This window comes from Colobus angolensis, unplaced genomic scaffold, assembly GCF_000951035.1.
Source record: "Colobus angolensis palliatus isolate OR3802 unplaced genomic scaffold, Cang.pa_1.0 Scaffold62, whole genome shotgun sequence".
In the NCBI taxonomy this organism is placed as follows: Eukaryota; Metazoa; Chordata; class Mammalia; order Primates; family Cercopithecidae; genus Colobus; species Colobus angolensis.
Genome location: NW_012119821.1, coordinates 6,313,952 through 6,325,334, shown reverse-complemented (window position 1 = coordinate 6,325,334; position 11,383 = coordinate 6,313,952). Strand labels below are relative to the sequence as shown.

At 38.4% G+C, this 11,383-nt stretch overlaps 1 protein-coding gene across 1 annotated transcript in view; it reads left to right on the top strand.

The window, feature by feature from the left end:
- DTWD2 (DTW domain containing 2) overlaps window positions 1–11,383 on the top strand; it is a 158,653-nt gene that overhangs the window by 29,980 nt on the left and 117,290 nt on the right. Inside the window, exons 5-6 of the mRNA XM_011963675.1 lie at window positions 6,886–6,915; window positions 9,178–9,187. Coding sequence (XP_011819065.1) covers window positions 6,886–6,915; window positions 9,178–9,187 — 40 coding nt within the window. The remainder of the gene's footprint in view (window positions 1–6,885; window positions 6,916–9,177; window positions 9,188–11,383) is intronic.

Genomic DNA, 11,383 nt, shown 5'->3' with positions numbered 1-11,383 from the left:
TCATTCTTTTTTCTCTATTTTTGTCTTCCTGTCCTATTTTAGAAAGATAGTCTTCCAGCTCTGAGATTCTTTCCTCTGTTTGGTCTACTTTGCTATTGATACTTGTGATTGCATTGTGAATTTCTTATGTTGTGTTTTTCAGCTCCATCAGGTCATTTATGTTCCTCTCTAAACTGGCTGTTCTCATTATCACCTCCTGTATTGTTTTATCATGATTCTTAGCTTCTTTGCATTGAGTCAGAACATGCTCCTTTAGCTCAGCGAAGCTTTTTATTACCCATTTTTCTGAAGCCTACTTTTGTCAATTCAGTCATCTCAGCCTCAGCCTAGTTCTGTACTCATGCTGGAGAGGTGTTGCAGTCATCTGGAAGAGAAGAGGCACTCTGGATTTTTGAGTTTTCAGCATTTTTGCATTGATTCTTTCTCATTTTTGTGGGCTTATCTACCTTCTATCTTTGAGGTTGCCGACCTTTGAATGGTGTTTTTGTGGGGTCTTTGTTGTTGTTGTTATTGCTTTCTGTTAGTTTGTTTTTATTTTAACAGGCCACTCTTCCATAGGGCTGCCGTGGTTTGCTGGGGTTCCATTCCAGACCCTAGTCTCCTTGGTACTCCTACACCTGGAGATATTACCAATGAAGGCTGCAGAAGAGCAAAGATGCCTGCTCTTTCTTCTCCGAGCTTTGTCCCAGGGGTGCACTGATGGGATGTTGGCCTGAATGCTCCTGTAGAAGGTGTCTGGAGCCCCCTACTGGGAGTTCTCACCCAGTCAGGAGGAACAGGATCAGGGACCCACTTAAAGAAGCAGTCTAGCTGCCCTTTGGCTGAGTGGGTGTGCTGTGTTGAGGGGAATCCTCCTTGTGCAGACTGCCTGGACTCTCCAGAGCCAGCAGGCTGGAAAGACTAAGTTGGCTGAACTGCAAATACAGTCACCGCTTCTCCCCCTGCCCCGCTCCCCACCCCCTCTTGGTGGCTCAGTCCCAGGGAGCGATCAGAGATCTGTTCATATAACTCTGGCTAGTGTAGCTGAAATCCTGCAGGGAGGCAGTGAGGACGTATGCTCCCCCCAATAAAGCAAGTATGCAAAAATCTGTGTTTTAAAATATAGACAGTTTTTAGATAAGAGAAGGAGATAAGAGAATAGGCAAAATAGTTGTATTTCCTGATAACATTGTCTTCTCATTCTATTCTGTGCAGAAGTATCTCTACCTTAACCTTTGATTCCTGCTTGTAAGGATGGATGTTCACGCAGCCAGTGAATAAGGAGCAGAGGATTCTGCTACATGGGGACCTGGAGGCTCAGATAGAGTAAATCATGTGGACATTCTTTATTTGTCTAGTCATTATTTATTCAATATCTAGTACCCAGTAAATGCACAGCTGGGATCATACAAAAATGATTAAGAAATTATTTCCTTTAAACATATAGTGAATTAAGTATGAGAGAAAACATGTCTAAGTAATATTTAAGACAAACTATGGAAACATAAAATAATAGTTTGCAGAGGAAAGAGTGATTAAATTCATTTGCTGTTAAGAAAGCTGTTTGCTATATTTTATATTTGTTTATATTTCTATAAAAAGAAAGGAAGTAAATAATAGGTTAACTGAACGTGAGATGATTATAAGATTCTCAGTCTTAGTTGATCCATACTGTTATCACAGTTTTAGTAGGTGCTTTTCTAGCTGCTGTACATATTCACCTCTCTAGACACGAGACTTTTGTTTTCTAGGCATCTGGCCTCTCTGAAGCTTTCTTAATTATAACACTCACTAAAACTTTCTTTTTTTTTTTTAACTTTTATTTTAGTTTCAGGGGTATATGTGCAGTTTGGATCTATAGATAAATTGTGTGTCATGGGGTTTTATGTACATATTATTTTGTCACGCAGGTAAGTAGCATAGTATCTACTAGGTAATTTCTTGATCCTCACCCTCCTCCCACCCTCCACCCTCAATTAGGCCTCAATGTCTATTGCTTCCTTCTTTGCATCCATGTATACTCAGTGTTTAGCTCCCACTTGTAAGTGAGAATATGCAGTGTTTGGTTTTCTGTTCTTGTGTTAGTTCACTTATGATAATGGCCTCCAGCTCCATGTTGCTATAAAGGACATTATTTTTTCTTTTTTATGGCTGCATAATATTCCATGGCTTATATGAACCACATTTTCTTTATCCAGTCTACCACTGATGCTCATTTAGGTTGATTCCGTGTCTTTCCTCTGGTGAATAGGGCTGCAATGAACATATATGTGCATGGGTCTTTATGGTAGAACAATTTTTTTTCCTTTGGGTATAGACCCAATAATGGGATTGCTGGATGGAATGGTAATTCTATTTTAAGTTATTTGAGAAATTGCTAAACCGCTTTCCACAGTGGCTGAGCTAATTTACATTCCCACCAACAGTATATAAGCGTTCCCTTTTATCTGCAGCCTTACCAGCATCTTTTGATTTTTTTTTGGCATTTTAATAGTAGCCATTCTTACTGGTGTGAGATGGTATCCCATTGTGATTTTGATTTGCATTTCTCTGGTGATTAGTGATGTTGGGCATTTTTTCATATGCTTCCTTGCGGTGTATGTCTTCTTTTGAAAAATGTCTGTTTATGTCTTTTGCTCACGTTTTAATGGTTTTTTTTTTGCTTGTAGATTCAAGTTTCTTATATATTCTGAATATTAGACCTTTGTCAGAGGCATAGTTTGCAAATATTTTCTCCTATTTTGTGAGTTTTCTGTTTACTCTGTTGATAAGTTTCTTTTGCTTTGCAGAAGCTTTTTAGTTTAATTAGGTCCTGTTTGTCAATTGTAATTTTTGTTGCAGTTGCTTTTAGCATCTTCATCATAAAATCTTTGCCAGTGCCTACATCTATAGTGGTGTTTTCTAGTTTATCTTTCAGGATTTTTATAATTTTAGGTTTTACATTGAAGTTTTTAATCCATCTTGAGTTGATTTTTGTGTATGGTGTAAGGAAGAGGTCTAGTTTCAGTCTTCTGCATACATGTAGCTAGCTACTTATCCCAGCACCATTTATCGAATAGGGAATCCTTTCTCCATTGTTTGTTTTTGTCAGCTTTGTTGAAGATCAGAGGGTTGTAGGTATGTGGCTTTATTCTACTCTGTACCATTAATCTGTGTGTCTGTTTTTGTACTAATACCATGCTGTTTTAGTTACTGTAGCATTATAGTATAGTTTGAAGTCTGGTAATGTGTTTGCTCCAGCTTTGTTGCTTTTGCTTAGAATTGCAGTTGTTATTTAGGCTCTTTTTTGGTTCCATATGAATTTTAGAGTAGTTTTTTTTTTTTTTTTTTCCTAATTCTGTGAAGAATGTCATTGGTAGTTTGATAGAACTAGGATTGAATCTGTATATAGCTTTGGGCAGTATGGTCATTTTAACAATGTTGACTCTTCCTATCCATGAGCTTGGGATGCTTTTCCATTTGTTTGTGTCATCTCTGTTTTCTTTGAGCAGTGCTTTGTAATTCTTATTGTAGAGATTTTTTTGCCTCCTTGATTAGCTATATTCCTAAGTATTTTATTTTTTTGTGTCTATTGTGAGTGGGATTGTGTTCTTGATTTGGCACTCAGATTGGATATTATTGGTGTATAGAAATGCTACTGATTTTTTTACATTGATTTTGTATCCTGAAACTTTGCAGAAGTTGTTTATTAGATCTAGGAACTTTTGGGCAGACTATGGGGTTTTCTAGGTAAAAAGGAGTATTGTCTGCAAACAGAGATAGTTTGACTTTCTCTCTTCCTATTTGGATGTCTTTTATTTATTTCCCTTGCCTGATTTCTCTGGCCGGGACTTTCAATACTATGTTAAATAGGAGTGGTGAGAGTGGGCAGACTTATGTTTCAGTTCTCAAGGGGAATGCTTTTGCCCGTTCAGTATGATGTTGGCTGTGTGTTTGGTATAGATGGCTCTTATAATTTTGTGGTAAGTTCCTTTAGTGCCTAGTTTGTTGAGGGTTTTTAACATGAAGGGAGGCTGGATTTTATTGAAAGCCTTTTCTGCATCTATTGATATGATCATGTGGTTTTTGTTTTTAGTTTTCTTCGTGTGATGAATCACATTTATTAATTTACATATATTGAACCACTCTTGCATCCCAAGGATAAAACCTACTTGATCAGATTGCGGTAGATTTGTTTTTGATGTGCTGCTGGATTCGTTTTGCTAATATTTTTTTGAGGATTTTTGCATTTATGTTCATAAAGGATATTGGCCTGTGGTTTCCATTTCTTCTAGGTTTTCTAGTTTATGTGCATGGAGATGTTCTTAATAGTCTCCTCTTTTTTTTGTCTTTCTGTGGGGTTGGTATTAATGTTATCTTTGTCATTTCTGATTCTTTATTTGGATTTTCTTTTTTCCTTTGTTAGTCTAGCCAGCGTTTTTTTTTTTTTTTTTTTTTTTTTTTTGAGACAGAGTCTTGCTCTGTCACCCAGGCTGGAGTGCAGTGGCGTGATCTTGGCTCACTACAAGCTCTGCCTCCTGGGTTCATGCCATTCTTCTGCCTCAGCCTCTGGAGTAGCTGGGACTACAGGCGTCCGCCACCATGCCTGGCTAATTTTGTTTTTGTATTTTTAGTAGAGATGGGGTTTCACTGTGTTAGCTAGGATGGTCTCGATTTCCTGACTTCGTGATCTTCCCACCTTGGCCTCCCAAAGTGCTGGGATTACAGACGTGAGCCACTGTGCCCGGATGCCAGTGGTCTATCTTATTTATTCTTTCAAATAACCAACTTCTGGTTTCACATGAAAGCTTCTTTTAATTATAGACCTAGTAGGAACAAACATATCTAGGCCAGTGATATAATTATTTTGATTACATACTGCAGTTGATTTTTAAAAATTAGGGTGCATTTTAATAGGTAGGCTTATTTTTCTCTAATTACATACACTTATTATATATTAGTATATGATGCACCTCATAAAACATACACAAAACTAGATATCAAAAAAGGAAGAAGTATTGGTGAGATAAAGTCTTTAAAAATGTTTTGGTCAGTAATGATAGTATAATGGAGTCTCACTACTATTATTCATTATCTCAAAGCACAATAAATATTTAGGGTGAAATTCCCTGTTAAGGATAGTGAGATGCAAGTCCGCAGTTCAAATAAACTTGATAATTTCTTCACTGCTCTAGGCATGCCCTCCGGGACACAGGTCTCTGAAACTCTCATCTAAAGACATTTATTCTTGGGAGTGTCTCTGAATCTATTCCGTTGTGGGAGGCTGCCCAATTTGCAAAAAGAAAAAAAAAGTATATATGTGTATTTAAAACAGGTATATATTATATATATCACTGTTCTAGGATAGGACTACTTCACACTGTGATTAAAAAATCACAACAGTGGCCAGGTGCAGTGGCTCACGCCTGTAATCCCAGCAGTTTGTGAGGCCGAGGCGGGCGGATCATGAGGTCAGAGTTCGAGACCAGCCTTACCAACATGGTGAAAACCCATCTTTACTAAAAATATAAAAATTAGCCAGGCATGGTGGCACACACCTGTAATCCCAGCTACTTGGGAGGCTGAGGCAGGAGAATTGCCTAAACCTGAGAGGCAGAGGTTGCAGTGAGCTGAAATCGGGCCACTGCACTCCAGTCTGGGTAATAGAACAAGACTGTGTCTCAGAAAAAAAAAAAAAAAAATCGTAACGGTGTTTTTTTTTCTAAGTCTATCCTTCCTCCACTCCTAAAGCCAGTTATAAGAGAATCTAGTAAGGAAAACAATTTTGCAGGGTATGGGAATATTATTGTAGTTTGTACTTGAAGCGGTCAGACATGGAAGATGTCACCTACTTCTATTTTGGAGATGAAAATGTATTATAATGTTAATAATGTAAAGCTGTTTCTACTTTTGTTGGTTATGTTGAATATATAGTTTCAGTAATTTGAAAATGACTTTATCTTACAGATCACTTTAGTTTCTTTAAAATGACAGCAGAGGGCACTATGGTATTTAGTTTTCCAAAGTCAGTTTTAAAATTGAAAAATTGTTGCCATTTTTATGTGTAATGCAGTGTATCTATTCAACTAGTTGAATGAAAAGCTATGAAACTTTTTGTTCTTTGCTTTTGCATTCTGTTGGGAGTATAAAAATTTTGTTGAGTATTGGTAAATTTGAGGTGCACTGTTTTTCTGGGTTCCACGTCTGCTTTTGTTTAGTATGTAAAAGAAATCCTTCAGAAAGAGTACTTGTGAATCTGCTCACTAATCTTTAAAATTTACTTATTTCAGATTATCTTGATTAAAATCAGTACTGTGAGAAAAAAGCTTTCAGTGAATAGTCTATAAGAAATTTAGTTAAAGCTTTGAAAGATGTTTTTGTAGGTCCTAGCATCTCTAGTCATATGTCAGATATAATTTTATTAGCCCACAGGCTGTCAGAGACAGTATGCCCAGAGTGAGACACATTACCTTTGTATTACAGCATTTGTTTAGGAAGCGAGTCCGTCTTAGTTTGACAGGAAGCCCGTGTATTTCTATATCCTTAATGAGAAAAGAAGAAAAGGCTTATTTCACAAAATTTCCTTGGGGAAATGATTTGAAGGTTTCATTTATATTTTAAGAATGTAATTAACATTAACTAGGTTGTACACGTTTTAAAGATAAACCCCCATGAGTGGAAAAATACATTGTAAATACATTATAAATATAGAAAAGGGAAAAACCTCAGCACCTGTTTTTGTCAGTCTGTTATAAATTAGCTCAAAATAATAGCCAGAACGTTTGCCTGTAATGCAGTAGTTATTCCCCAGAACTCTCTTGTTGCCTTATTGTTACCGGTTTTGTAAGGGAGGAAATTGAAAATCTATGACTTGCCCAACCAAGGTCACATAGCAGGACAATAACATTGGCAGTGACATTATAATAGTTATTCCCCTAACCTATACCCAGTTGACCAGTTTATATTTCTTTAGATATTAATTTTTATTCCTCGTATCTATATAAACTCCTAGAAGTAGCTTGATTTTAAAAAAAGAATATTCATTATTTACAAATAATCAGTTTTGATATATAGTTATGTGATATTTTTTGCCTGTCAAACATAATAGTTCATAGGAAGCAAGGAATTTTTTCGTTTTTTGAGGTGGGGGTCTTGCTGTGTTGTCCAGACTTGAGCATAGTGGCTGTTCACTGGGTGTACTACTACAGCCTCAAAATGGGCTCAAGTGATCCTTCTGCCTTAGCCTCCTGAGTAGCTGGGACTACAGATGCACACTACTATGCCTGGAGAAGCAAGGAGCTTTAAAAAAATTATTTCTGGCACAGTGAGAACAAATAAGCTCCATGAGGGTAGGAATCTTTGTTCATTTTATTGTCCCAAGTGCCTAATATCTGGCACTTAGATATGCAGTAAATATTTGAACAAAAATTTGTTGAATTTATAAATTATTCAATCCATTATTAATTTAAGTATTTAAACCTTCTAGAGAGATTTTAGAATGAGGAGAGCAGTTACTCTGCACTTACCCACTGGTTTAGGATGAGATGGTTTAACAGTTGGTTAGCTAATCACTATTACCATGCATGCAGAGCATTGTCGGGGAGGAAAGATTGATAGTAAGGTAATAAGCAGAAATGCATCTTATAAAGTAACTTGCTAAATATAAAGCTAGTTGAAATGTTTTAAAGAACTACAGTTTTATTAGTTTGAAGTAATTGTAATTAAAATTAGGTTAATAAAGAGAATATGCTTTAAAGTAAATAGATAATGATGTTTTGTGAGCATATAAAATCATGAGCCAAAGCAATTAGTTTTAGGTTAAATCATGCTTATACACATAAATTGCTTAGCTATTTTTTTAGTAACTGTTTTCTTCAGTAAATGTTTTTGCCTTTTATGTGCGATCACTTATCAAAATTATCACAAAGTATAATAAAGGAAGACCCGACACTCTGAATTTCATTTGTAATACAAACGAATTACTTAAGTACCAGAGAGGGCATAAAGGAGAAATAAAACTTTGATATATAAAAAAATGAAAGAATGGGATAGAAAATTGTGTAGGAGGAGAAAAGCATTCAAAGGTGTAGAGAAGAGGGAATGTAAAGATACTCCTTCAGCTGGGCACGGTGGCGCACACCTGTAACTTCAGCACTTTGGGAGGCCGAAGTGGGTAGATCACTTGAGGCCAGGAATTTGAGAATCCTCACCTCTACAAAAAAAATCCAAAAATACATTAATTATTCAAATACAAAAATTAGCCAGATTACAGGTTCACACCTGTAATCTCAGCTACTTGCGAGGCTGAGGCACGAGATTTGCTTGAACCCAGGAGGCAGAGGTTGCAGTGAGCTGAGATCATGCCACTGCACTCCAGCCTGGGTGACAAAGTGACACCTGTCTCAAAAAAAAATAAAAAATAAAAAAAGATATTCTTTTATGTATTCAGCAATATCTATTGAGCACCTACTATGCCAGGTGCTGGGGATATAGCAGTGAAAAAGGTAGGCTAAGTCCTTGCCTCCCTGTAGCTTATATTTTAGAGAAGGAAACCCACATTCAGCTAACATGATGTCAAATAGTAGTAAAATGCTGTGAAGAAAAATCAGTCAGAATAAGGGGATAGAGAGTGATAGTGAGAGAAAAGGTGGATCATTTGATTGGTTGATTGATTGATTGATTGTCAGGGTCTTTCTCTCTCTGTTGCCCAGGCTGGAGTGCAGTGGTGTTGATCATAGCTCACTGCATCCTCAAACACCTGAGCTTGAGCAATCTTCCTGCTTCAGCCTCCCAAGTAGCTGGGACTACAGGTGTGCACCATTGTGTCTGACTAATTTTTAATTTTTTAGTAGAGATAAGGTCTTGCTATGTTTCCCAGGCTGATCTCGAATTTCTGTGCTCAAGTGATCCTTTCTCCTCAGCCTCCCAAAATGCTGAGATTACAGGCATGAGCCACCATGCCCTGCTTTGGATTATTTTAGAATGGGGCATTGGAGCAAAGACCTGGACTAAGTGAATCTTTAAGCTCTGCAGATATCTGGGATAAGATACCAGGCAGAGCACCAGTTGCTAGACATTCAGGTGCATAAAACTACTTTAGGCCACACCTAATACCAGAAAGATATATACCAGGAGCCACAAACTTGCATTTGTCGCATTGTAGAGCCACCTTAGATGACCCTTTTCTGCTGGCATCCTTGTGGCAGTCTGGCATAGCAGTCCAGCTCAGGTGGAAGGTGATATGTTCCACAGTAGGCAGATATGGCAACCTAATAACTTTATGCCCACAGGAGCCAACATCTTTTGTAAGAACTCTATAGCAAGTTTCTAGGGTCCCAATTTAGGGAAGCCCAAAGTATGGTGTCCCCATAGGGTCTTTATAGGTCTCTAGTCCATATGCAATCAATCTACCAGTCGGTTATCATTTAAATCACATACAGTGTTGTTTAGCAATATAGTTATCATGTTGCCAGGGTAATAGAGCTCATTAGTTAAGCGAAGGTCAAATTTTCATGCAGGGGGAAGGGTTTTCCATAGCTTTATTGTTTATTATTATTTGATTACTACTTCTCACAAAAGTTCATCAAGCTTTGCCAACCTTCAGATGTGTAGACAGGAATGGGTAAGTGGGCAGGATGTAGATATGAATGAACTCAAGTCACTTGAAAAATGAAACCCACTGGGGCAGACACCTCTAGAGCCTTGCACATCAAACTGAGGTCTTCACATTCTTCACCCCCTCACTTCTTACACAGCAGCAGCATCGTCACCACCTAGGAATTTGTTAGAAATGCGCATTCTCAGGCTTACTGAATCAGAAACTTTGAGGGCTGGGGCTCAGCTATCTAGTTTAATGAGTCCTCTAGGTGATTCTGATAACAGCAAAAGTTAGGCAATCACTGTACTAGGGGATACAAAAATTAAATGAAAACTCTGCTCTTAGAGGGTTCACCATCTGGAAGTGAGAGGAAGATGTGAAAACAAAATTTTGTCGTGTGATGTGGTCAAGTGTTTAAAGAGAAGTATTAATAGAAATCTAAAGGAAATACATATGACTAAAATAAAAGAAAGTGAATTCAGCCCTGGGAGTAACAGACTTGCAAACAAGATGAGAGGCGTTGTCTTGGAGCATAAACAATGTGGTCCTGGTTAGATACTGTACTTAAAGTAATATTTGTAAATATTGCAGATTTATGGGTTAAAGACTTTGCTGTTGTGGGCTAAGAATCTAACCAGTTCCAGACAACCAACTTTTAAATAGGCTTTTAGAGCAAAGTTTCTAAATGTTCTTAAAGGTTCCTGTCAGGCGTTTGAGCCCAAGCCTGCACATGTACATCCAGATGGCCTGAAGCAAGTGAAGAATCACAGAAGAAGTGAAAATGACCAGTTCCTGCCTTAACTGATGACATTACCTTGTGAAATTCTTTCTCCTGGTTCAGAAGCTCCTCCACTGAGCACCTTGTGACCCCTGCCCCTGCCTGCCAGAGAACAACCCCTTTAACTCTAATTTTCCACTGCCTACCCAACTCCTATAAAACGGCCCCACCTCTGTCTCCCTTTGCTGACTCTTTCTGGACTCAGCCCGCCTGCACCCAGGTGATAAAAAAGCTTTATTGCTCACACAAAGCCTGTTTGGTGGTCTCTCCGCATGGACACATATGACATTTGGTGCTGAAACATTTGGTACCGTGACTCGGATTGGGGGACCTCCCTTGGGAAATCAATCCCCTGTCCTCCTGTTCTTTGCTCCGTGAGAAAGATCCACCTATAACCTCTGGTCCTCAGACCAACCAGCCCGAGGAACATCTCACCAATTTTAAATCGGGCAATTGACCTCTTTTTACTGTCTTCTCTGTCCTCTCTCACCATCCCTCAACCCCTTTCTCCTTTCAATTTCTGCGCCGCCTTTCAGTCTTTCCCTTCCCTTAATTTCAGTTGCTTTCTTTTTCTGGTAGAGGCAGAGGAGACACATTTTATCTGTGAACCTAAAACTCCAGTGCCGGTCACGGACTTGGGAAGACAGCCTTCCCTTGATGTTTAATCACTGTGGGGGCACCTGCCTGATTATGCACCCACATTTCAGGGGTTTCTGATCACCACGGAGATGCCTGCCTTGATCCTTCACCTTGGTGGCAACCACCACCTCCCTGGGGTGGGCCAAGTACCACCCCACCCCTTCTCTCCATGTCTCTACCCTGTCTTTTCTCTGGGCTTGCTTCCTTCACTATGGTCAACCTTCCACCCTCCATTCCTCCTCCTTCTCCCTTAGCCTGTGTTCTCAAAAGCTTAAAACCTCTTCAACTCACACCTGACCTAAAACCTAAATGCCTTATTTTCTTTTTTTTATTATTATTATTTTTTATTATACTTTAAGTTCTAGGGTACATGTGCATAACGTGCAGGTTTGTTACATATGTATACTTGT